This window comes from Peromyscus maniculatus, chromosome X (genome assembly GCF_049852395.1).
Source record: "Peromyscus maniculatus bairdii isolate BWxNUB_F1_BW_parent chromosome X, HU_Pman_BW_mat_3.1, whole genome shotgun sequence".
Taxonomy (NCBI): Eukaryota; Metazoa; Chordata; class Mammalia; order Rodentia; family Cricetidae; genus Peromyscus; species Peromyscus maniculatus.
Genome location: NC_134875.1, coordinates 34,509,034 through 34,535,236, shown reverse-complemented (window position 1 = coordinate 34,535,236; position 26,203 = coordinate 34,509,034). Strand labels below are relative to the sequence as shown.

The following is a 26,203-nucleotide window of genomic DNA, read 5'->3' as shown; positions in this document are numbered from 1 at the left end:
AATAATCATGCCAGAAATCCCATCCAATGACTGACGGATCTGGATACAGAGATCCATGGCTCGGCTCCGGGTGGAGCTCCGGGAGTCTAATTATCAAGAAAGAGGAGGGTTTATATGAGCGAGAATTGTTGAAACCAAGGTTGGTTAAAGCACAGAGACAAATAGCCAAACGAATGGAAACACATGAACTATGAACCAAAGGCTAAGGGGCCCCCAACTTGATCAGGCCCTCTGAATAAGTGAGACAGTTGATTGCCTTGATCTGTTTGGGAGGCATCTAGGCAGTGTTACAGGGTCCTGTGCTAATTGCATGAGTTGGCTATTTGAAACCTGGGGCTTATGCAGGGACGCTTGGCTCAGTCTGGGAGGAGGGGACTGGACCTGCCTGGACTGAGTCTACCAAGTCAATCTCAGTCCCCCGGGGGAGGCTTTGCCCTGGAGGAGGTGCTAAAGGGGGGTAGGCTGGGGGGAAGGGGAGGAGTGCAGGAGGGAGGAGAACAAGGGAATCCGTGGCTGATATGTAGAACTGAATGATATTGTAAAATAAAATAAAAAGGAAAAAAAGAGTCTCTCTTGTTTAAATCGAACCTTTATTAATTTTGATGGCATCCACAGCTTTCCATCTTCTGTAGAAACAAAAGCAAAATCCCGTCCCCAATGTAACACATATCCTGGTTCCCATTCTGAGGTCAGCACATCTTTAAAGTATATAGGCTGATTTAAGTCAGTAGTTTTTTCTATTATCCAATGTCACTCCGCAGCTATTGCTCCTTTCTCATTAGCATTGAGAAAATTCAAAGTTAATAGATCATTATGCACTCTATTTCTGTTTTTTTTTGTTACCCCTTTCTGTTTATTTAGCATATCCTTTAGAGTTCTGTTTGATCTTTCTATGACTGCTTGGCCTGTAGGATTGTGTGGTATGCCTGTAATATGCAGTGTTAATTTTAATTTGTGCAGGTATACCCATGATGACCATAACTTCCATCAAATGCATGATTACAGATTCAGCTTTTTCAAAACTCAGGGCAGTTGCCCATTGAAATCCTGAATACGTGTCAATCTACAAAGTGAAACACATCCATCTGCCAGATTTCATTCCTCTGAGTACTCTTTGAGTTACATCCTCCTGGTAGTGGAGTCTGATTGTAAAAAGAATAAGTAGGATATTTCCTTATAATTTCCTTGGCTTGTTGCCAGGTAATGGAAAAATCCTTTTTTAAACCTTTACTATTAAAATGACTTTTTTAATGAAATTCTGAGACCTTGAGCACATTTCCTATCAATAGTTTATCAAGCTCATCATTACCTTGTGCTAGAGGGCCTGGCAGACTCATATGGGATCAGATGTGAGTTATATGTAAGGGATGTTTCCTATTCCTGATTATATCATGTAACTGAATAAATAACAAAATTTATTCTGACTCATCGGGGTAAATGCTGCAGTCTCAATATGTAATACCATTCTTTCAGCATACTGAAAGTCAGTAACTATGTTGAGAGGTTTAGAAAAATCCATTAATACCATCAGAATAGCATACAATTCTGATTTTTGAACCAAATTATAAGGACTTTGAACCACTTTACTTAAATTTTCTGAATTTCTGACCTACCTTTCCTTGTTTGTTTGCATCTGTATAAAATGTACAGGCTTCAGATATGGGTATTTCCCATACAATGTGAGGCAGAATCCAATCAGTTCTCTTTATATCTTGAATTCTATCAATTTTGGGATATTTGCTGTTAATCTCTCCCCAAAAATTACTGCAAGCTCTTTGCCAAAGTTCACTGTCTACCCATAATTTTTCAATGTCATTCTTAGTTAAAGGTACAATACTTTCTGCTGGGTCTATTCCTGCTAATTTACAGTCTCAATTTTCCTTTTAAAATCAAGTCAGAGATCTTTTCCACATAAGTTTTTAATTTTTTACTCTGTTTATTTGGTAGAAATATCCATTCCAATATAATAGCTTCCCTCTGCATTAATTTCCTGTAGGAGAATGCTTAGAGGGTAAAATAACCAAAATGCAATCAAGCTTTGGATCCACGTGATCCACATGTCCTTCCCGTACTTTGTTTTCCACCAAGGCCAATTCTCTCTCAGCTTCAGCAGATAATTCTTTTGGACTATTTAAGTCTTTGTCACCTTCTAAGGTTTTGAACACATTACTCAATTCATCATTTTTTACCCCAGCAACAATTTGTAGATGGGAAATGTCCCAAATGATCTTTGAAAGTCATTAAAAGTCTGTAATTAATCTTTCTTAATTTGTACCTTTTGGGGTCTAATTTTTTGTAGACCTATTTTATATCCTAAAATAAATTAATAGTATCTCCTCTTTGTATCTTTTCAGGAGCAATTTGTAATCCTAAACAAGGCAAAATTTTCTTTACTTCTGGGAATCTGTCAGGAAGGGTGGTACTGACCCTCCCCACTTCCAACAGTGTCTAACTCAGGCATCTATTATTTTTCTGAGCGGTGTCATATGCCATATGTCACATGCCAAATATTGTTTTATACACTGCCTGAATATTTATGTATTTACCTTCAATCCAACAGAAAGGACCGAATCAACATCCTCAGTGATAAGAACTGAGGCAAATATTACATGTGGAAATTAACAGAGATTATAAAATTATTATAATCTGAGGTAATTATTTCTCAAGCAGATCATTTTTCTTTTGAGAGGAGGGGGTGTCTTTTGTTTGGTTTTCAACAGTGTCATTAACTAGAATTATATTCAAACCCAGTCCCAAGATGTTGATGTTGAGCTCAAAGAACAATGGTTAGCCAGCATTCAATGTACTACCAGGGACTCTTATACTAGCAGCCACTAAGCTGATCATGTCCACTTAGTTCTAAGCCCATTCTCTGAGCAGCGGTAGTAGGTGGAGGGTGAGGTCCACAGAAATTTTCTACATGTTCACGCAAGGGTCCTGTGGTTTTTGTGTGTTCCCCATACTTTCTCCCATACTCTATTCCTTAATTATTTTGCAATGCTACACAATTCACTTTCATTGTCATCTCTACAACCTAGAAGGAACAGGCAGCATGCACATACATGCAGATGCAGGCTAAAACTCATTCTACATGCATGCCCTCGAAGTAAGGTTTAACTTCACATTACCTTTCACAAGTCTGTTCACAGTGGCTCCCTCAGTTCCCCATCTTTTGGGCCAAATCCACCATTTGTGCACCAAAGTAAATACCACCTACCTCAGCAAGAGATCAAAAAGCCCAGAGCAGTCAATAAGGGAGGGAAAAGCCTGTAGCTCCCATCTGGAGAGGAGCATGTGGACGTCAAACTTGAGGAACATGGAGAAGTGTGGAGCATGCGCAGAAGTACATGTTGATGTCACCCTTTCCTCAGGCCCTCTCTTGACGCCACGTCAGTAGTAGAGACTGACCGAACAATAGGCCGTGAGGCCAGTCATTCCTGGGGCCCCACTTCTCTCTGTGGCTTCGGCCCACTACTAGTCATGGCCAGCAAGAATGATACTGGTGAGGAAATAGCTCAGGTCCCCACCTTAGAGGCTGCCTTGGCGATGGTGGGTGGCAACCCAAGTGGAGGTGACGCCTGCTGCGTGATTGACCTAAATAACGGGGGCAGCCAGTTCGGTGAGGGCCAGAACGACTCAGCTGAGGCTGTGATTAGGATTCCGAGGCGCCGTTCATCACGAAGGCAGCGGCGAACTACATTCCAGTTCACACTGGGGCAGGTGGAGGAAATGGAAAAAATGTTCAAAGAAACCCAGTATCCTGATGCGCTTGCCAGGTATGTGTCTGGAACCAGGAGCTATCCCCAACCTCCCTGTTGTCTCAGGTTGAGATGTCCGTTTGTTCTTTCAGGCCCTGGTTTCCTATCATCCCTCCTTAAGCCACTGCTGTCTTCTCCCTCGGTAGTGGGTACAGGAGGGTGCCTTGTGTAGGGGTAAAAGTCAGTATTAGTGTGTAGTGTTGACCCGAAACAAGTGTACATAGTCAACACCAGACGTTTCGCATCATATTTTCATTTCTGTAAAGTATAGAGACATGAATATAGTATGCCAAAATACTCACTTGTGTAAAATTCACCAGTGTTAAGGATTTACACTTTGTTGGGTGACCTCCTCACCAGTAGTCTCGTCATCTTTTCAGGGACTGTGTCCCTATCCATCAATTCCTTTCGGTTTTCCTTTCCCTTCCCCTGGTGCTGTTTTTTAATTTAGTACAATTTGCTCAGCATACACTTTGACATTTAATTTTAATTTTTAATAATGTGTTAAAATTATTCATCTCTATTGTTTAGAAACTTTTTTAAGAGGTGAAACCATTTCAAAAGCAAGACTAGTTCTGAGAATGAAAGTTAAATGGGGGTCTGAGGGAGCACAGCAATATTAAAAAAGCATAGATATCATTTATGACTCTGCATTTCATGTAAAACACTGCACACTAAACATTGGTGGTTTTCTTTCCACAGAAAGGAACTTGCACAAGCTTTGAGTGTTACTGAAGTCAAAGTGCAGGTCAGTAAATCCAAGCAAAGACATTGAACAGTCAATCTACAGCCTTCTCAGGTCTTGGGAAGTCTTGTACCAGGCACTTTTTTTTTTATTCAAGATTTTTTTTCATTTTACATACCAACCACAGTTCCCCCTCACTCCCCATCTCCTGCTCTCATCTCTACCCCACCCCACTCCCACATCTACTCTTCATAGATGGTAAGGCCTCCATTGTGAGTCAACAAAGCCTGGTACATTCAGTTGGGGCAGGACCAAGCCCCTCCCCCCTGCATCAAGGCTGACCAAGGCATCCCACCATAGGGAATCGGCTCTAAAAAGCCAGTTCATATAAACAGGATTAGTCCTGGTCCCACTGTCAGGGACCCCACAAACAGATCAAGCCACACAGCCGTCACCCACATTCAGAGGGCCTAGTTTCATCCCATGCAAGCTCCCCAGCTGTCAGTCCAGAGTCTCTGAGCTCCCACTAACTCAGGTCAGCTGTCTCTGTGGTTTTTTCCCATCATGGTCTTGATGCCCCTGGCTCATATAATCCCTCCTCCCTCTCTTCAACTGAACTTCAGGAGCTCGGTCAAGTACTTGGCTGTAGATCTCTGCATCTGCTTCCATCAGTCACTGGAAGTAGGTTCTATGACAATTAAAGTAGACCCCATCTGACTACAGAAGAAGACCAATTAAGGCACCCTCTCCACCATTGCTAGGAGTCTTAGCTGGGGTCATCTTTGTGGGTTCTTGGGGATTTCCCTAGCACCAGCTTTCTCCCTAACCCCATAATGGCTCTCTCTGTCAAGATATCTCTTTCATTGCTCTCCCTTTCCATCCCTCCTCCAACCTCACCATCCAGATCCCTCATGCTCCCATCCCCCATCCTTAACCTTCTAGCCCCTTCCCAGTTTACCCAGGAGCTCTTAACCATTTTCCCTTCCTGGGGTGATCCATGCATGTCTGCCTTAGAGTCTTGCTCTTTACCTAACTTCTCTTGAGTTGTGGATTGTAGCCTGGTTATCCTTTGCTAGAGAGGCTGATGCACTGCAGCTGTAGAGAGGTTGATGCATTGCAGCTCTAGAGAGGCTAGTGCACTGTAGCTCTAGAGAGGCTGGTGTACTGCAGCTCTAGAGGTTGGTACACTGCAGCTCTAGAGGCTGATACAATGTAGCTGTAGAGAGACTGATGCACTGCAGCTCTTGAAATGCTGATGAACTGCAGGTCTAGAGAGGTTGATGCACTGCATCTCTAGAGGCTGATGCACTATAGCTCTAGAGAGGCTGATGCACTACAGCTCTAGAGAGAATGATACACTGCAGCTCTAGAGACTGATGCACTGCAGCTCTAGAGAGGTTGATGCACTGTAGCTCTAGAGTGACTGGTGCACTGCAGGACTAGAGGTTGATGCACTGCAGCTCTAGAGAGACTGATGCACTGCAGCTCTATAGAATGATGTACTGCAGCTCTAGAGAGGATGATGCACTGCAGCTACAGAGAGAAGATGGACACAAGACACAAGAGAAAACACCCATGGTCTCCTGTTTGCACACTTTCCAAAACCCTCACTTCTGATTTCCCCTTTCCTCTTACAGACGTCATAGATAGGCTTTAGGAATCAAACAGGGGGAACTCTGACTTAATGTAAGCCCACATGAGTCAGCCACTGGGGCTTTATTTGAATTCATGGAGGCATCAGGATGGTACTAGGGCTTCTGGTCCTTTGGTTGATCTTCTTTAGATTATAAATCTATGTAATAAACAGGGAGAGTAAGTACATGGAGTCACAAATGTGCAGTTTGAGAACTTCCCAATAAAATAGACCCTTATTCACTAGGAGCCTGCCAGGATGGTGACATCTAACAGTTAACTGTGACTGTATTTCCATAGCTAGATCATATTTAGGAAGAACTGATTTATGACTACTTTCCCCTCACTGTTGTGGACCATCTTACTCCTTGCCTTTTGAAGAATAATGGGCTTTAGATGTCCTGGTGACACAGCAGGGCCTAGTGTGCCCTCTGTGCTGGACAGGATTCTAGAAATATACCTGAAGCAGAGATATTATTCTTCATCCTCATCATGGAGAACTTTGTATAACATGAAAGAATATACTGTTCAGATTTACTATGAACATATACTGTTCATGAAAGAACATATTCTGTTCAGATTAACCATGGGTGGAAGTTAACCTTTCAGCTGAACTCCTGGAGATGGCAAAGGTTTCAGTGTCCTGTATGTCATTTAGGTTAAATTTGTCAACTTTCTCAAACACTGAAGGCTGTGATGTCAAACCATTGTCCATGACATCTCTGCCTACCACCTGTTCGCTCTCCTGAAATTTCAAGCACCAACAATCCCATTGGCACTCTTAAAGGCTATTTTCTTTCTAAAAATCTCCCACTCTTGTTTCTGTTGATTACTTCATTCTGAAGATTACTTTTACAAACAGAAAACTGTTCCCCTCCATAGACCTTTAAAATGGGCTAACATTTATGATCTACAATCTCTGCCCAAACAAGAGGAACATATCACTAGTGAGGAGGGTATTCTACAGCTGATGGTCAAATATCAGAATGAAGACTTTCCTTTACCCAGTTACCATATATTGAATTAACATCAAGGACCCAGAACAAGTCATAAGCTAAGCGTTCCATCCAATAAAAAAGAAAGCACTGAAGTGTTTATACTGCTGGAAAAAGACAGAATCATGGCCTATTGCAGAAGTTGACACACAGCTGATATTTGCTTTTATGATATGAATAGAAAGTCAGTGTTATATGTCTTAAAGTGGGTTTTTATCTCTTGGCTCTGGGATGGAAGCCAATGCTAAATCCAACCCTGTCTTCCTCTGATTTCAGACATGGTTCGTCCATCGGAGAGCAGAAGAGAGGAAGAGTGAGAGGTCTGTCGAATTACAGAGCATACCTCCTAGTATTGAAAAGGTCCTTCTCCCTGGGGAAAGGGACGACAATCCCTAGAGTGCAATCTTCGAGCTAAAGGGAAATCTGCTGACACATACTCAATGTACAGCTTCAATAAAATTCAGCACTCATGTTAACAATAAAATCATGAATTTCCAAGTTATTTAATTTCAAATTCTTTCTGGGGTTTTGTAGTATATAGATGTACACTCTTCAGGAAATGCCATTTAAACAAAATGACAACTTCTGTTTTCTGGGGGTGACATTTCTAAGTCATGAGTATTGCTTGCATAGATGACTATTCCCTATACACGGTAATTGTGAAACAGTGGATCACTTAAGCCTTCTTGATTCAGGCTCATTTGATCCTTTGAACAAGGGATTCAGTAGTAACCCTGCAAATGGAGAATCTAAGGAGAATGTGGGCACAGAAAGTATTGATGGTGATTTATTTTTATTTGGGGGGGTCATACCAATTCTTTCTTTTTTCTTTTAATAAAAATAGATTTTTCTGTCACATAGTATATCCTGATTATGGTTTCCCTTCCCCCTACTCCTCCCAGTTCCTCCCCACTTACCCTGCCATCTGAATATATCCCCTTTTCTATCTCTCACTAGAAAACCGCTCAGGTGGGTGGAAGCTACCCATAGGCCAGCCTGGGTCCTCAAGGCCTGGGCTGACTAAAGACATTGAAGGGGGAGGGTGCCATTATGATGAGCAAATGTATGGTGGAGAAATGGGAGAAAATGAGAGGCAGAATGGTTCATGTGCTGTGGAAAGAGGTGGAACAGAAGAATCAAAGGTGGTGAGGAGGTGGCTGAGGTGGGTGGCCTGCTTGTCACCCAGGGAAGTGATGAAACCCGGCCTGGACTGCTGCAAAGGGCCATGTTTAGGTCCATGGTCCTACTGTAGCCAGGGTCTGAGTTGATGTCCGTGGCATCTGTTGCCACCAAGGGCCATGAAGATGCCCAGGGTCTGGTTAGTCAATTCAGACAATTTTGTTGTCTGAGAGCCGTGCTGCTGCTGGTGCCAAACTGATCTCAGTGACCTGAGCTGCCACAGGGTTCATGGTAACATCTGGGCCCGAGATGTTCTGGAGGGCCACCTCTGGATCTGTGGTCCTGCTGTAACTGGAGTCTGTGTTGACATCTGTGGCCCATGTTACCATAGGGAGCCATGCATGATGAAATCCAAGGGCAGTGCTGAGCCAGCCCTGCCCTGTGTTGGCACTAGGAATGCTGGCTCTGCCCCTCATAGGAGAGCTGGCCCCAATGACTCGGGCATGGAGAGCTGGTCCCCTTGTACTCAGGAGAGATGGCCCCACCTCTCAACACAGGCATGAGAGAGCTGGCCCCGATGCCATGGGCATAGGAGAGCTGGTTCCACCCCTCATCTGAGTATCAGCTCAAGTATCCAGGACTGACCAGCTCACCTACCACTCAGGCCCATATCCAGGTCCTTGGATTGGCCCACTCTAACATCTACCCCATTTAGGACCTGCTGGAACATGTGAAGAGACTGGTTCTGCAGATCTCCATGACTAGGGATAGCCGTGGGGTATCAGAGAGGAGTTTCAGTGAGCATCCAGTGATGATGGTGTACCAGAAACCAGAGGCCTTGAACCAGACCAATGACTCATTGCAATTTTCATGTTCGGGTGGGGCTGATTGAGCAAAAGTGTACACTGCCGGACACACCAAGGATCCCAGTGCCACTCAAATGAATGAAGAGATGTTGAGAGACAGAGGAGTGAAGTGGGTTTTTTTGTTTGTTTGTTTCTTTGGTTGGTTTAGTTGGTTTTTTTGTTTAATTTTCTTTTGGGGGAGGGACTCTGCAAGGGTGAAGGGCAGATATGGAGAGACTGGGAAATGAGCAGAATTAGGGTGCATGATGTGAAATTCCCAAAGAATCAATTAAGAAATTGTGTGTGTGTGAGTGTGTGTGTGTGTGTGTGTGTGTGTGTGTGTGTGTGTGTGTGTGTATGAAAACATACAGGCTTCTAAGGGGTAATAATAAAATAAACTATAGCCGAGCTGTTGTGGTACACACCTTTAATTCCAGCACTTGGGAGGCAGACCCAGGCAGATCTCTGTGAGTTCGAGGCCAGCCTGGTCTACAGAGTGAGTTCCAAGACAGCCAGGACTACACAGAGTAACCCTGTCTTGAAAACCCCCAAATAAATAAATAAATAAATAAATAAATAAATAAATAAATAAATAATGTAATAAGTAAAACAAAAACTAACATGTTAGAATTGAACGGAAAGTCATGGGTCTAGGGTCACTCAGAGATTCCCTGTGACCATGAATAAATTTTAATAAGAAGAGCCTTTGTTAAATAAGTACTGGTGCCAGATGCTCATGACACCAAGACTGCAACTGAGATCACTCCCAAGTTGCAGCCCCTGGTCATATTAATCCAAGGCTTATAAAGTCAAAACCACAAGATCACAAGTATTCTGTCTACATGTAAGCATGTTCTAATTTTAACATATATGTCTTGCAGTTGTCCCAGTCATTGAGCATAGTAAACAAGTTTGATTACAAAAACAGAAATAGTATTTAGTCCTATGACCTATTATCTTGCTAGAACAGCAGATTTTACACGATCAGTCAGTTTAAGAACAGTCTTCAATATCTTGGACAAAAAGGGGGGAGGATGAGCTGCTAGGGCACAGCTTGTACAAGCTAGGGGCTTGCATGTTTGAGGGTTTTTTTTGCTTTTTGGTCTCTCAAGCATAGTAAGTCTAAACTTTAAATGTAATGATAATCATTACCTTTCCCCCATTGAGTTGTATAATGAGTCAAATATCTGACTCTGTGATGGATACCTGTTATTTCTAAAGACTTTTAGTAGAGGGAAACCAGTTTCCTTTTAGACAAATATTCCAGCCTTTGGTTGAGGATAAAGGGTGAGGGATTCTCTTCTGCAACTGCTTCTCAGCTGAGATTAGGATGTTCTTGTCAGGACCTGTGAAGGCTGGAATGCAAATCAAAGGCCAATGTTAGGCATTCAGGAAGTGGACAACATTCATCAGAAGCATCTGGTTTGCTGTGGAGACAGGGAGAAATCACATTGCCTGGACTGGTTCACATAAGTTTTCATCAAGTCCAGGGCTCATAGCCTTTTGAAGCAGTTTGTTTTCTGCAGCTGACACCTGATCTCTGTCGGCTGAGTGGAAATCTGGTGGTATTGCTATAAACTGGGGACAGAAGTTAAAGTTTAGGAACTTAAAGGAGAATCTTAGATTTAGAACTTTCCCCTAAGGAAGAAACAGTAGGTAGGGAAGCTTAGGCTATTGATTGACAGGGGTACCTACCTGGAGTCCATTTGATGTGTGACATATGGATCCAAGTTGTGTCTTTTTATAGCTTATATGGATTTTTAAAATTTTACAACAGATAAAATTTTAGATACATTACTATTAACGTTTCTAATATGTACAGAAATCCATAATGTGAAAAAGGCAGTAGACTCAAAGGCCTTTGAGTCATAGTAGAAGCTTGATGACTCAAAAGATACAAAATCAAAAATATTAACATCTTTTATCAGAGGGCTGAAATCTTATATATAAAAGACAGAGATTATTTAGCATAATAAAAAGCATCTTTAAGTCTATAGTTAGAAGACATCTTGACCAAGATGATGGTGAAATTACATGGCTGTTACTTTTTTAAATCCTTTTTTAAAACAAGAGTTGAATATATTGTAGTAAATTAAGGTTACTAACACATATTTTTAATTATTAAGCCTTTTGTCATAAATTTTTAAGTTCAACTTTTGTTGTAGATTTTATAGATCTTAAATCACACTCAATAACCTTATAAATCTTAAAATACAGAAAATGAACTTAATAGTTTTACAAACTATTAACGGTGAAGGTATTATTAAGGTGTTATTGAGATAAAGTTTATATTTTAGCAAAAGTCTTAGAGAGTTCAATGAAACCAATAGTCTAATTTTTTGTCTGTTCTGTGCTGTGGATATTGCTCTATATAAATAAAACACTGATGGCCAGTGACCAGGCAGGAAGTAGGTGGGACAAAGAGAGAAGAGAATTGGGGAAACAGGAAGAAGGAGGGGAGACACTGCAGCCATGGCATGTAAAGACGCCGGTAAGCCACCAGCCATGTGGCAAGGTATAGATTTATAAAAATGGGTTAATTTAAGATAAAAGAACAGTTAGCAAGAAGCCTGCCATGGCCATACAGTTTATACGTGATATAAGCGTCTGAGTGATTATTTTATGCGTGGATTGTGGGACTGCGGGCCTTGGGGAACCTGGAGAGAAGCCCTCCAGCAACAGTTCTGCTTTGCTCTCTTTCCCCGTTGTAAAACCAGGTGTCTCATCTGACTCGGGACAGAGAGGAAAGGTTGTTTGGTTTTAGACACATGCTTGGGTCTAGGGAAAGGAGAGCCATAACCTAACTCCAGAGCCAGCTTTTTAATAAAGCAGAACAACATAAAACAATATTTCAGTATTATCCGTATCTAAAAGATACCCAAATCCCTATAAAACAGAATCCAGTAACAGGGGAATTCCTGGTTATCAAAGCAGCCAGGGCAGGCAAGACAGTAGCCTCAATGATGGTCCTCCATTGCTGGAGCGCCCTTCAACTGCCCCACTCCCAGGTAGGCCCTGGTTTTCCCCAAAGTGCCTCACTTCTGCAGGCACCTAGCAGCCAATCTAGAACTGGTGTGGACCAGGGATTTCCTACTGTTTAACTAAAACAAAGCATCCCAAAAGCTCATGGCTGTGGTGGTGGGGTGATTGTGGCAGTGACTGGCCAGGGATTTGGGTGAGTGAGGCAGAAGTACACAAGGCCACTCAGAGTTGGGGGTCATAGTGCCTGAGGGAGCAGCATGCTCCCAGGAGGGCGCCTGTATCACCTCAGCCAGGTGGCACAAGGGCAGTGGATCTGTAGCCCTGGCTATAGACAAAGGATATTATTGCAGGACGAAGCTAAGATAAGAATTAGCACAGAGTGTTCAGTTGTTCCTACATAGGGCATTGCAGCCTCATGGGTTCCCACATTCCCTCCCTTGCTTACTTGGTCTGGTTTCCTCATCTGCCTGTAATTGAGAAAGATTAACTGTAGCACAGAAACATGTATAAGGAACTGAGACCACAAAAGAGCAAAAACCCATAGCAATTGGACACAGGTTAGGATGGGGGGTTACTTGAAGATTTTTGTCCCATCATTTCCACCTTTTTTAAAAAATAGAGTAGCATAACAAACAATCCATACAACATAAAACAGACATACAATTTGGTGGCATCTCCCTACTTCCAGAACTGGGTCTGACAGACCCAATCAAGGGCCCCACAGACCCAAACAAGGGCCCCGGTGTCCCAGGGATCTCTCAGACTCAGGAAAGTAATGCTGAGTCCAGCTTTTCCCATGAGTCTCACAGATGCATTGTACAACAGACAGAATCCTTACCTACAAATCCAGAAGCTTTTTGATGCCTCTTTTTCACAATTCTAATGTTGAAAACCTCCCCCTCCCCCTCAAGTGCTGGTCCTCTCCGATTCCTTGATTCCTAGCCTGGGAATACATGAGTGGCTTTCCACCAACACTGGGCCTCTTGGATCTATGTTTTGCCTGGCAGCGGCCTGGAAGACCTCAGGAACTCAAGGCTCTTCTGTGAAGTCTAGGCGTTGGATACCTGCTGGTTGCTTCCCTAAGCATTGAGCCCTCTGATTTACCTCTAGGCTCTCAGGCTAGGAGCCTGCAGGAATCCAAAGCTGGTCAGGTAAAAACAGTTAACTCTGGGGAATGCAGATGGCCCTTAGGCTGGGAGTCCCTGGAGACCAACAAGACAAATCTTGATGGAACCTCCAAATGTTGTGGGTATGGGGTTGCTTAGAGATTCACCATGACCATGTGTAATATTTTCAATCTATTCTCTTATACATTACATCTTGATAGCAATTTCCCCTCCTCTCCTCCTGCTTGCTACTTCCCACCTGCCCTCTCCTCCCAATCGATCCCTCTTCCATTTCCCTTACAAAAAGGGCATCCCTCCCAAGGTTGTCAACCAAACATGGTTGCAGTAAGACTCAGCACATCCCCTCATATTGGGGCTGGGTGAGACAAGCAAGTAGGAGGAAAAGGGTCCCAAAATCCAGTAAGAGTCAGAGACAGCCCCTGCTCCCACTGGAATCCCACAAGAACACCAAACTACACCACCAAAACATACATGCAGAGGACCTAGATCAGATCCATACAGGTTCCCTGGTTGTTGGTTCAGTCTCTGTGAGATCCTATATGTCCAGGTTAGTTGATTCTGTAGGTCTTCTTAGACATCCCTGACCCCTCTAGTTCCTACAATGCTTCCTCCTTGTCTTCAACGGGATTCCCCATGTTCTGCCTAATGTTTGGCTGTGAGTCTCTGTGTCTGTTTCCATCAGTTCCTAGATGATGCCTCTCTGATGACAGTTGGGTTAGGCACCAATCTATGAGTATAGCGGAATATCATTAGGAATCATTTCATTGACTTTTTTCCCAGTCAAGTTTGATTCTATCCTATGTCTCTGGGATATGCAGCCACTGGGTCCTGGCCCTCCAGGTAGTGTCAGTGGTGGGATCCCTCTGTGGCATAGATCTCAAGCTGGACAAATCATTGATTGTCCACTTCCACAATTTCTGCACCACTTTTACTCCAGCTTATCTTGTATGTGGTGGTATTGTGTTCCCCAAAATATTGTGCACCCTAATAAACTTATCTGGGGTCAGAAAACAGAACAGCCACAATATTAAACATAGAGGATAGGCAGTAGTAGCACATGCCTTTAATCCTAGCATTCCAAAGGCAGAAATCCCTCTGGATCTCTGTGAGTTCAAGGCCACATTGGAAACAGCCAGGCATGGTGACAGAAGCCTTTAATCCTAAGAAGTAAGCCTTTAATCCCAGGGAGTGATGGCAGAAGGCAGAAAGATATATAAGGCATGAAGACCAGAAACTACAAGCATTTGGCCTGGTTAAGCATTCAGGCTTTCAAGAAGTAGTTCAGCTGAGATTCATTTGGATAAGGACTCAGAGGCTTCCAGTCTGAGGAAACAGGACCAGCTGAGGAACTGGTAAGGTGAGGTAGCTGTGGCTTGTTCTGCTCCTCTGATCTTCCAGTGTTCACCCCAATACCTGGCTCCAGGTTTGATTTAATTAATAAGACCTTTTAAAATTCCTGATACAAATATTAGAATCCTTTCTAAGGTCTGTTAGCTAACCACTCCTCAAAAGCTATCTGGGTTTTCACTGCCAGGCATAATTTCCCCCCTTTTGAGTGAGTATCAGAGAAAGAGGTACACTGAGTCTTCAGATTTCAGTTTTCATCCCAAATTTACCACTAGCTTAAGTAATTACACTATTACAATTGTGAGCATGATAGACAAATCCCTGTTTTCATGAACTTTTCATCTAGCAAAAAATAAATAAATAAAGAGGTAAGTAATTTTATGTGCCATCTAGTTACACATAGTGAATTCTTAGCGGAACATAGAAGACATTATTATAGTCATGTACTTGTAGCATGGCAAAGATGGTATAGAGAAAACAAAGGGGGCCCATACTGATGCAATAAATGCACATTAGCACACTGTATAACAACAACAAGACAAAAGGTCAAAAGATAGGCAAGGGGGATGTATAAAAACTTATTTTTTAAATTGGCTAGAATTAGATTTCATTCTAATTTCATAGAAAGTCCATAGAATGTTTTCAACAATGGTTTATGTGATGGTTAATATTATTAACTTTATGGGGTCTACAATAACCTAGGAGTCAAGTCTGTGTGCATTCCTGTGAAGAATTTATATTATATTGGTCTCTGTCATGCCTACAAGGAATTATCTTGATTGGGTTAGTTGAAGTGAGAAGACCCACACTAAAAGTAGTTGACATCATTCTCTGGGATTAGGTCCTGATTGCATAAGAAATGATGAGCAGGAGCAGTCATTGTTCTCTGCTGTTTGACTGTGTTAATGTGACCAGCTGCTGGCTTCTTCTATCAGGACTTCCTACCATGATGAATGGACCTCAAACTGTGAGCCAAAATAAATGCTTTCTTTCTTAAGTTGTTTTAGTCATTGCATTTTATCAGAGCAACAGGAAAAGTAACTAAGATGATTTGGCTTGATGTGCTTCAGGAGTCAGGCATATTGCTCAGACTGTGGTGTGAGAATGTAAATAAACAGCAATAGAGCAGGGACACAGGTATGTCCATTGTGCTTTAGTGTTCGGAATGAGAAGTGATTGTCACTTAGATCAGGATTATAGAGCTCAGAACACGGAGGAGGACTCAGCATTTGGATACATGTTAGAGTAAGTTTTAGGCTTTTTTTCTGAAGGATTTTCTTGGATGATGATGATGAAAAACAATGAAAGGCAACATATGAATACTTTTGAGCAGCTAAACAGATACTAATAAAAATTTACTGATAGTGTTTTAGCAAGTACTAATTTTGTGGTAGTCATACATTTTGTTTTTGACATATGCTTGAGACACTAACATCTAAAAAGAGTCACAGAAAAAGTATTTAAGTATATATTTATTTCTAGAGTTCAAGAGAGGGTTCATAGATGAGGTTAGCAATAAATAAAATAGAAATTTGTGTCTGAACTCATGGAAATTATAGGAAGGCTGGAAAAGTTCTGCAGTGCACTGTCTTTAGGCTTGTAGGGGATTGATAAAATCTTGTTTAAATAAACTCAAACTTGAGCTGCTTGCTTTAGCATAATTAAGGGAGCACAAATTTACCAAATGTTGTCTTTCTAAAAGGTTTGTCAGGGACAAGGACAGAATATCTAGTTAGTGGAAAAATACAGACCCCCAATAAGACAGGGAACTAGATCATCTTACAGTCAGGTTGCCTAGCAACAGGACATTGAGTCAGAGCCCTTGACCCTCTCACCCTGTAAACATCCTATACAAACATCCTGTTAGCTTACCCCACCTTATGCAGATGACAGCTTCTTGCTCCCCTCACCCTGTGGAACTATATAAACCTTTCTGGAAGAGAAATAAAGTGGCACCTTTATCAGAATCTAGACTTGGTGTCTTTTCTTTGTATCTCCTGTCCCTACATTCCCTCCTTAGGGTGGTCGAGAACCCGTTGAAGCCCTGCAGGCAGGGCAAGGTTGAGTATAAATGTTTAGTAAATGAGGTCCCTTCTTCCCTTTGATATAAATAATAAATAAAACAAAGTAAAATGACTATACTCGCCATTTGATGTTGGTCAATGACTTTATCTGTTCCTTTTGGCCCTTGGGTGTTTCTATACAATACTTCCTTTAGATATAGTCTAGAGTGGATCCTACAATATACCCCCAATGCCTCAGGGTGCTCAGCATTTTGGAGTAAGTTTCCTAAGCTTTTAATGTCAATCTCAAGTAATGAGGCTCAGTAAGAAGAAACAGAAATTTTTGGCAGAACCCATCAAAGTTTGAGAAATCTCAGTCACCTTAATATCCTATATCTATCCATCCTACCCCCCCTTTTTTTCCTTAAGGTGATATGGAGTCCAATATTTTTCAGTATCCACACATTTGTGAGCCGAATGGGTAAGTCCTAGGTCCCCAGGATGGGCAGGAATTACCATGGAGGTGAAGAGCAGAGGCAATTCCACAGATTTTGTCTGGTAGTCAAAAAGGATTTATTCCGGATTAACTCACAATAAGCATAAGGGAGTTGGTTGCAGGATGTAGGAAGGGGTGGAGCACAGTGCAACATGGTTCTCTGGAGAACTCTGCTGTGGTCTGCAGTACCAGCATCCAACATCCAAGACTATGAGGAAGCCAAGAAAGTGAGTACCTATGCATTCTAGGTCTTAAGGGGTCCCCCCTTGGCCATACCCTAGAGGGAGACAGATACCAGACAGTTACCTGCTGCCTACTAAGGGTGATGCTTCAGGGTAAAGAACAGACAAGCATCTCTACACTGGCTAGCAAGCCCCAAGGATTCATCTGTCTCTGCCTCCCCAGTGCTGGGATTACAGGCATGTTTTTCCATAGTCAGCCTTTCATGTGAGGACTGGGGATCCAAATTCAGGCTCTTAAGCTTGCATAGGTACCTGCCCTCCATGGGGCACGCCAAAGGGAGACCCCTTAAGACCTGAATGCATACATACTTGCTCTCTTGGCTACCTCGTGGTCTTGGATGCAGGCCCTGTGCATGCTGCTTCAGTCTCTGTGAGTTCATATGAACTCCATTCATTTGACTTAGAAGAACTTGTTCTGCTGCTGCTTTATCCCTTCTTTCTCTCCCACTTCTTCTGCCTTCTCTTCTGAGGGGTTCCTTGAGCCCCAAGGGGAGGAATTTGATGGAGACATCCCATTTAGGGGGCTATTAAAGAAGGAACCATTTCTGTTTTTCTTCTTTTTTTATATAAGAGAAGTTTTTTCCTAATATATCCTTAAATATTTACACATATTTAAAAAACTACTACAAAATTATGTATGGCATCCAAGTTAATTAAGTTACCATCTTAAATATTTTTCACTGTATAGTTGGTTCTCCTTTACAGCTGTTATCATCACTTATCTCCAGTACATTTTCATATTCCCAAGTTGAAACTCTGTACTAAAAGTAACATGCTTTTTAAAAAAATAGGACCCCTTAAAATAATTCAGTGAGATTGTTATGGCTCTAGGTACCATACATAAGTTGAATCATATATTTGTCCTATTTTGGTTGGTTTATTTCACATAGTAGAGTATCTTGAAGATTCTTTCACATTGTATGCTGTGGTAATATTTCCTTTCTCACTAAGGCTGAACAATCTTCTTTATTATTATTATTATTATTATTATTATTATTATTTTATTATTATTATTATTATTACTGTGTGAGTGTTGGCATGCCACAGTGGAAGGCAGATAATAACTTTCAGAAGGGAGTTCTCTCTTTATCCTCTATGGATTCTGGAGATTGAACTCACTGAAGCAAGTGGTTTCACCTACTGAACCGTTTTGCTGGCCATGTATATAACTTTTTGAAGTTCTTCCATATCAGTTTTCACAGTGGCTATACCATAACCATTATATATATATATATATGTAAAGTTGCTATAATATTAAGTACCTCCCCTTGTATTTAGACTGTGCAATGCAATCCAGTGTGAGTAATAGGTTCCTAAGAACCAGCCAAATCATTATGGACAGCCTTTGCTTCCATTGTTAGGATTCCCACAAGTAGACCAATATATGTAGAAGGCCTAGGTCAGTCCCATGCAAGCTCCCTGATTGTTTGCTCTGTCCCTGTGAGCCCCGATGAGTCCAGGTTAGTTTCTGTGGGTTTTCTTGTGGTGCCTTTGACGTCTATGGCTCCTACAATCCTTTCTCCCTCTCTACAGCATGATTCTCTGAGCTCAGCCTAATGTTTGGCTGGACCATAGAAACTCTTATGAAGGAAAACATTTAACTGGGTGTGGCTTGCAGTTCAGAGGTTTAGTCCATTATCATCACAGAGGGAAGCATGACCACAAGCAGGCAGACAGGTCCTGGATAGGAAGTGGATCCTCAGGCAGCAGGAAGAAACAGTGAACTGTTAGGCCTGGCTTGAACTTCTGAAAACTCAAAGCCCACATGACCAGTGACACGCATCTTCTAATAAAGCCACACCTACTCCAACAAGGCTACACCTCCTAATTGTTTCGCTCCCTATGGGCCTATGGGGGCCAATTTCATTCAAACCACCACAAATAGTGACACAATTATATATATATCACATACATATACATATAGTATACACACATGTATAGTTTATATATCACATACATATACATATAGTATACACACACACACACACACACACACACATATATATATATATATATATATATATATAGTTTATATATCACAAATATATCAACCACAGGAATCTTCAAAAGTACTTTTTAGAAAAGAATGTTTTACTTTTACCCTAATAGCACATAATAAAGAAGAGGAAAGGTTGAAAAGAATTATCTTAATGAATCCATTTAAATCTCAAGTACCTAAAACCAAGAATCAAAAAGAAGCAAGATTAGGAGGTCCCTGTGCTTCCTGAGCCAGGCACTCTCCATGTTATGACATTATTATGTTCATGTTCTTGTCCGTGAAACCGTGCACCCAACTTAAACCTAGAATTCTCACTGTTACATACATACATCCTAAACCATTTCCTCCAGTCACATATGTAAATTGACTGAAATCCATAAAGGGAAAAAATTCTGGATATTGATCACACGTAATAAAAGAAGAAACAGAGTAGTTTTACTGCTTCAAACTTAAAAGCACAGGTAATAATGGGCTGAAAATGTAAACTTAGAAATAAGAAAAAATGTTTAAAGAACATATATCTGATAAAGATTCAAAACCTCAAATAAATAAAGAACTTACATACCACAATAGCAAAGAAAATAGATAACCACAATTCGAAATGACTGAAGGAGTATAGGTAATAATGTAGCATATATTTCAAAATTTCATAGGCTGATTTCAAGTAAGTGTTCTGACCAAAAAAATTACATAGTGATCGATATGTTAATTAGTTTTAATGTAGCAATCTTACAGTAGTAAGTATATATAAATGATGTTAAATCTCATAAATATGCAATTATTGCCAATTAAAAATTTAAAAACTAGACTTCTTCATAAAAGTTCTTCATGAATGAAATATAAATTAGGAAAAATGTAATCAAAGAATTTGAGTGAATATTTCTCCAAAGACATAAAATGGTCAATGTCTACATGTAAGCTACTGAACACTGCAGAGAAATGCAAGAAAAAATGACACTGAGATAACACCTGTATGACTTAGGGTAGCAATTATAAAAACTTCAATAGATTAAGGGGGTTGTCAAGGGGAATCTTGTACATTATTGTGATGATGTGAATTGATTCAGCCATTTTAAAAACAGTATGGTAGTTCCCTTAGAAATTTACAATGGGTCTACCATATGACATAGGAATCCTAATTTTGAATATATTTGAAGAAAAGGAAATAATTATAATATCTGCACTTCTATTTTCATTGCCATAGTCATCAAAATAGTAAAGAAATAAAAATATGCAAAATGTCTACTAATCAGTGCTGAATGGTATAAGAAAGAATATAAAATAATTCTGAGTATTTGTGAAATTTAATTTTAAAGAGTTGTCTCATAGAGAGAATAACAATGGTATTCAGAGAAAGGAGGCAAATACTGGCTAAAAAGCACAAAATTTTAGTTATGATAGATAACTAAGTTATGGAGACTTAATATGTAATGTGATAAATGAATATATAAATATATACAATGTTGTAAACTGATACTGTTCTATGTATTTGAAATTTGATAAGATGACAGATTTTAAGTTTTCTCTCTAATGCACAAATATAAAGGAAAAACCACTGTCATTATTGGTATATTAGTTAGCTTTGCTGCCATTTCCTTTTACAATGTTTATATGTGGCAGAACTTTTTTTTGTTTCTTTGAGACAGGATTTCTCTGTGCATTCCTTGATATCCTAGAATGTGCTTTGTAGACCAGACCAGCCTTAAACTCACAGAGATCAGCTTGCCTCTCTGCCTCCTGAGTACTGGGGTTAAAGGTATCTACCACCGTGCCTGACTAGTCAGTACACTTTTAGAACATTTTTGTATAACTTACATTGACACTTTTTAAGATTTTTTTTTATCTATTAGTGGTGTGTGTGCATGTGTACCACATGTGAGTCGGTATCTGTGAAGACTCTGGCGCCAAATGGGATTAAATCCCAATCCTGGAATAACAGGAAATTGGAAGTTATACAGTATTTAACATGGGTTTTAGGAACCAAATTCAAGCCCTCTAGAAAGCTCTTTGCTCAGCCAGCTCTCCATAACCTAAATTATTTTAACTCTACTCTGAAAGCTAACAATTAATTTGATAATATCCAATAATATTACATATAAATAAATACAGAAAAAGGGAGATAGTACAAATAAGAGTAGTATTCAGGTCAAAGGAGAATATTAATACTGTTTCATACTTTTGCCACTGTGAAAATTCCTGACAAAATTAACTGAAAGATATATTTTGGCTTGTAGTTTCAGAAGTACTGATCCATGGTTGACTGACTTCAGTATTCCAGGGCATGTGGTGACATATAACGTCTTGACATAAGAATCTAAATACTTACTGTTTAGCTTCTGGCAGCAAGGAAGTGTGCCGGGGTGGTGGGGAAACATGAGCTGTCCCTCAAAGATGCACTCTGAACAATCTACTCTTCTTCCACCAGGCTCCATCTTTCACAGTTCCACTATCTTCCATCGCTTATTCAGAATTTAAATGTGTCAGTATATTAGGCCACCTGTGAAGCCAAAGCCCTCGTGATCTTTCCTTCAAAATCTGGGCACTGCTTGCATTATGGACCAAGCCTTCAATAACTGTGACTTTTGGGGGAAGACTTTGCATCTGAGGCATAACAAATACAATAGACATAATTAGCATGGCCAAAATTTCATCTCTAAAAAGATAAATGAAACAAGTTTCAGCGATTCACTGGAAATTAAATAATTTAGGCAAATTGATCAATATGACTACAAATAAAAATGATATTTTAAAAAGACATATTTGAAACAAGCTCTATTTAATGAAATTGAGGGCCTTGAGAGATATCTCAGTGTTTTAGAGTACATACTTTTCTTCTAGAAGATCTGAGTTTAGTTTCCAGCATACACATTTGTAGCTGGAGAGTTTCTTTCTGGGTTCCACCAAGCCCCTGCAGTCCCCCAGCCCACTTATAAAATAAACACACAGACGCTTATATTATTTAAATTGTTTGGCCTAATGGCTCAGGCTTCTAGCTAGCTGTTCTTATATCTTAAATTGACCCATTTCTATTAATCTATAAGTTGCCATGTGGCTTGTGGCTTACCAGTATCTTAACATCTCATGGCGGCATGCAGGGATGATTCAACATACAAAAAACTGAAACAAACTGAAAGAAAAAAAAACTATGATCATCTTGCTAGATGCTGAAAAAGACTTGGACAAAATCTAGCACCCCTTCATGATAAAGGTCTTGGAGAGATCAGAGATACAAGGGATATACCTAAACATAATAAAGGCAACGTTTAGCATGCCCATAGCTAACATCAAATTAAATGGAGAGAAAATTAAAGCAATTCCACTAAAATCAGGGACAAGACAAGGCTACCTACACACTCTTTATCTATTTAGTATAGTATTTGAAGGTTTAACCAAATCAAAAAGACAACTTAAGAAGATCAAAGGGATACAAATTGGAAAGGAAGAAGTCAAAGTATTGTTATTTGCAGATGATATCGTAGTACACATAAATGATCCCAAAACTCCTTCAGCTGACAGATACCTTCAATGAAGTGGCTGGATACAAAATTAACTAAAAATAACAGTAGCTCTCCAATATAAAAATGATAAATGTGCTGAGAAAGAAATTAGGGAAACAACACCCTTCACAATAGCTGAAAATAACATAAACTCTCTTGGGGGTTACTCTAACCAAGCAACTGAAAGACTGTATGATAAGAACTTCACATCTTTGAAGAAAGAAATTGAAGAAGATATTAGAAGATGGAAAGATCTCTCATGCTCATGGATCATCAGGATTAACATAGTCAAAATGGCCACTTTACCAAGAGCAATCTACAGAGTAAATGTAATCCTCATCAAAATTCCATCACAATTCTTTACAGACCATGAAAGAAAAATACTCAAATTCATGTGGAAAAACAAAAAACCCAGGATAGCTAAAACAATCCTATATCATAAAGGAACTTCTGGAGATATCACCATCCCTGTCTACAAGTTGTACTACAGGGCAATAGTATTAAAAACTGTTTGGTTTTGTCATAAAAACAGATAGGTGGATCAATAGAATAGAATTGAAGACTCAGAAGTAAATCCACACACATATGAACACCTGATTTTTGACAAATAATCCAGAAATATACAATGGAAAAAAGCATCTTCAGCAAATGGTGCTGATCTAACTGGACGTCAGCATGTAGAAGAATGCAAATAGATCCATATCTATCACCATGCACAAACTCAAGTTCAAGTAGATCAAAGACCACAACATAAAGCCAGATATATTGAACCTGATAGAAAAGAAAGTGGGGAATAGCCTTGAATGTATTGGCACAGAAGACAACTTCCTTAATAGGACATCAATTGCATAGGCACTAAGATGAACAGTTAACAGATGGGACCTCATAAAATTGAAAAGCTTTTGTAAGGCATAGGGCACTGTAAAAAGGACAAAACATCAGCTCACAAAATGGGAAAAGGTCTTGATCAAAGCCATACCCGACAGAGGGTTAATATTCAAAATATATAAAGAATTCAAGAAATAAGACATCAAAATTCAAATAAGTCAATTAAAAAGGGGTACAGATCTGAACAGAGAATTCTCAATAGAGGAATCTCAAATGCCTGAGAATCACTGAAAGAAATGTTCAGCATCCTTAGCCATCAGGGAAATGATAATCAAAATGACTCTGAGATTCTATCTTATACCTGTCAGAATGGCTAAGATCAAAAGTAGCAGTGACAGTTCATATTGGAGAGGATGTGGAGCAAAGGGAATACTCCTCCATTGCTAGTGGGAGTGCAAACTTGTACAGCCACTTTGGAAATCAATATGGCAGGTTCTCAAAATTTGGGATTTGATCTAACTCAAGATCCAATTATACCACTCCTGGGCATATACCCAAAGGACACTCCACCATACCACAAGGACACTTGAACAACTATGTTCATAGCAGCTGTATCCATAATAGCCAGAGCCTAGAAACAACAGAATAGATAAAGAAAATGTGGGAAATTTAAACAATGGAGTATTGTTTAATGACTGAAGGACAACATATGAAGAATAGATAAAGAAAATGTGGTGCGTTTAAACAATGGAGAATTACTCAGGTGTGAAAAACAATGACATCAGGAAATTTGGTGGCAAATGGATGGAACTAGAAAAAAATCATCCTGAGTGTGGTAATCTAGAGCCAGAAAGACAAACATGGTATGTAACTCACTCATAAGTGGATATTAGCCATAAAGAAAAGAAGAAACATGCTATAATCTACAGACCCAGAGAAGCTAAATAACAAGGAGGGCTCAAGGAGGGGATGCGTAAATCTCACTGTGAAAGGGAAATTGAGTAGACATTTCCAGTGTGGGGGCTGGAAGGAGAGGTGGGCATGGGAACAGGAAGGATCAGGTATAGGGGGAGAGGGTATTGTGAGAGACAACTGGAATCTCTGGGATGAGCTAGAAACCTAGAAAAATGGAAACTCCCAGGAATCTATGAGGGTGACCCTACCTAAGACTCCTAGCAATAGTGACATGCATGGAGCCTGAAGTGGCCATTTCCTGTAACCAGACAAGACTTGGCCATTTCCTGTAACCAGGCAAGACTTCTGGTGGAGGGACTGGAACACTAAACCAGCCACAAACCCTTTCTGCCTACAAGATGTACTGGGTTAAAGATGGCACAGCAATTGTGGGAATGACCAACTAATGACTGGTCCTGCTTGAGAATAATACCCTGAGAGGGAGCTCACCCGTTGAGAGCCAGGAATCAGAGGGTGGGTACCCGAGACCTAGGATAGTACCAAAAACAACTGGCAAAAAGTCAATGAAATGATTCCTGTTGATATTCTGCTATGCTCACAGATTGGTGCCTAACCCAACTGTCATCAGAGAGGCTTCATCCAGCAACTGGTGGAAACAGATGCAGAGACTCACAGTCAAACATCAGGTGGATCTCCAGGAATCCAGTGAAAGAGGGGAAGGAAGGGTTGTGGAACCCAGTTGGGTCAAGGGCACCACAAGAAAACCCACTGAATCAAGTAACCTGGACTCATTAGGGCTCACAGAGACTGAAGGACAACCAGGGAGCCTGCATGGAACTCCTAATAGTGGGAGCAGGGGCTGTCTCTCACTCTTTTGCCAGCTTTTGGGATTTTATTCCTCATATTGGATTGCCTTGTTCAGCCTGAATAGAAGAAGAGGTGCCTGTTCTCACTGCAACTTAATATACCATGGCTGGCTGATAGCCACGGGAAGTCAGCCTGTATCTGAAGAGAAACAGTAGAGGAGGAGTGGATGGGGAGAAGGGAACAGGGAGGAACTGGGAAGATGGGAGGGAGGGGAAACTTTGATTAGGATGTAAAATACACACACACACACACACACACACACACACACACACACACACACACACACACACACAATCTTTACCTGGGAAGGTCTTTAGTCTTCAGACTCCTATAACAAAATAGGTGTTTAATTTATAAGCAATAGAAATGCACTGCTCACAGATCAGTAATCTGGAAGAGCAAACATAAAGGCACCAGAAGATTCTGTCCTGTCTGAGTGCCTCTTGGGGACACAAGTCCTCACAGTATGAAATGACAAAAGCATACAATATCCTCAGTTCTGTTGTTTAGAGGTATTAACTCTACTCATGAAGGTAGAGCCTTTATGACCTAATCACACTGTAAAATCCCCAGGTCCATTACCATCACCATGGAAGTTACATTTCAAGGTACAAAATTTGGAAAGACACAAACACATAATAAATATTTACCAGCAAAATTCAGACTATTGCAGTCTGCTAATCTCATGGTTTCTTCAGCATGAAAGGCCAGTGATAGATAAAGGTAGTTATTTGTGCTAATATTGAATTTACACCATTTTATGTTAAAAACCCTAGTTTTCTTCTTGAACTGTACTTTGTTGTTAATAAGTTAAATTTGAAGTCAAAATTTCCCAGAATAAACATGGTATTGTAAGGCAAGTGGAC

General features: G+C 40.5%; 1 protein-coding gene across 1 annotated transcript; it reads left to right on the top strand.

Annotated features, from left to right (window-relative positions):
* The first annotated feature begins 3,399 nt into the window (after window positions 1–3,399).
* On the top strand, window positions 3,400–7,554 carry LOC143270805 (homeobox protein Rhox13-like). The gene is made up of 3 exons (XM_076561918.1): window positions 3,400–3,776; window positions 4,461–4,506; window positions 7,347–7,554. Exons 1-3 carry the CDS (start codon window positions 3,481–3,483, stop codon window positions 7,464–7,466), a joined length of 462 nt encoding a protein of 153 aa, XP_076418033.1. The 5' UTR covers window positions 3,400–3,480; the 3' UTR covers window positions 7,467–7,554.
* The last annotated feature ends 18,649 nt before the right edge of the window (window positions 7,555–26,203 follow it).

What these genes read in the sequence shown, in the direction of transcription:
- LOC143270805 (XM_076561918.1), top strand. Translation starts at nt 3,481, where the DNA reads ATGGCCAGCAAGAATGATACTGGTGAGGAAATAGCTCAGGTCCCCACC. An exon ending in TATCCTGATGCGCTTGCCAG is followed by an intron (nt 3,777 to 4,460) that starts GTATGTGTCTGG and finishes TTCTTTCCACAG; the next exon opens with AAAGGAACTTGCACAAGCTT. An exon ending in TTACTGAAGTCAAAGTGCAG is followed by an intron (nt 4,507 to 7,346) that starts GTCAGTAAATCC and finishes CTCTGATTTCAG; the next exon opens with ACATGGTTCGTCCATCGGAG.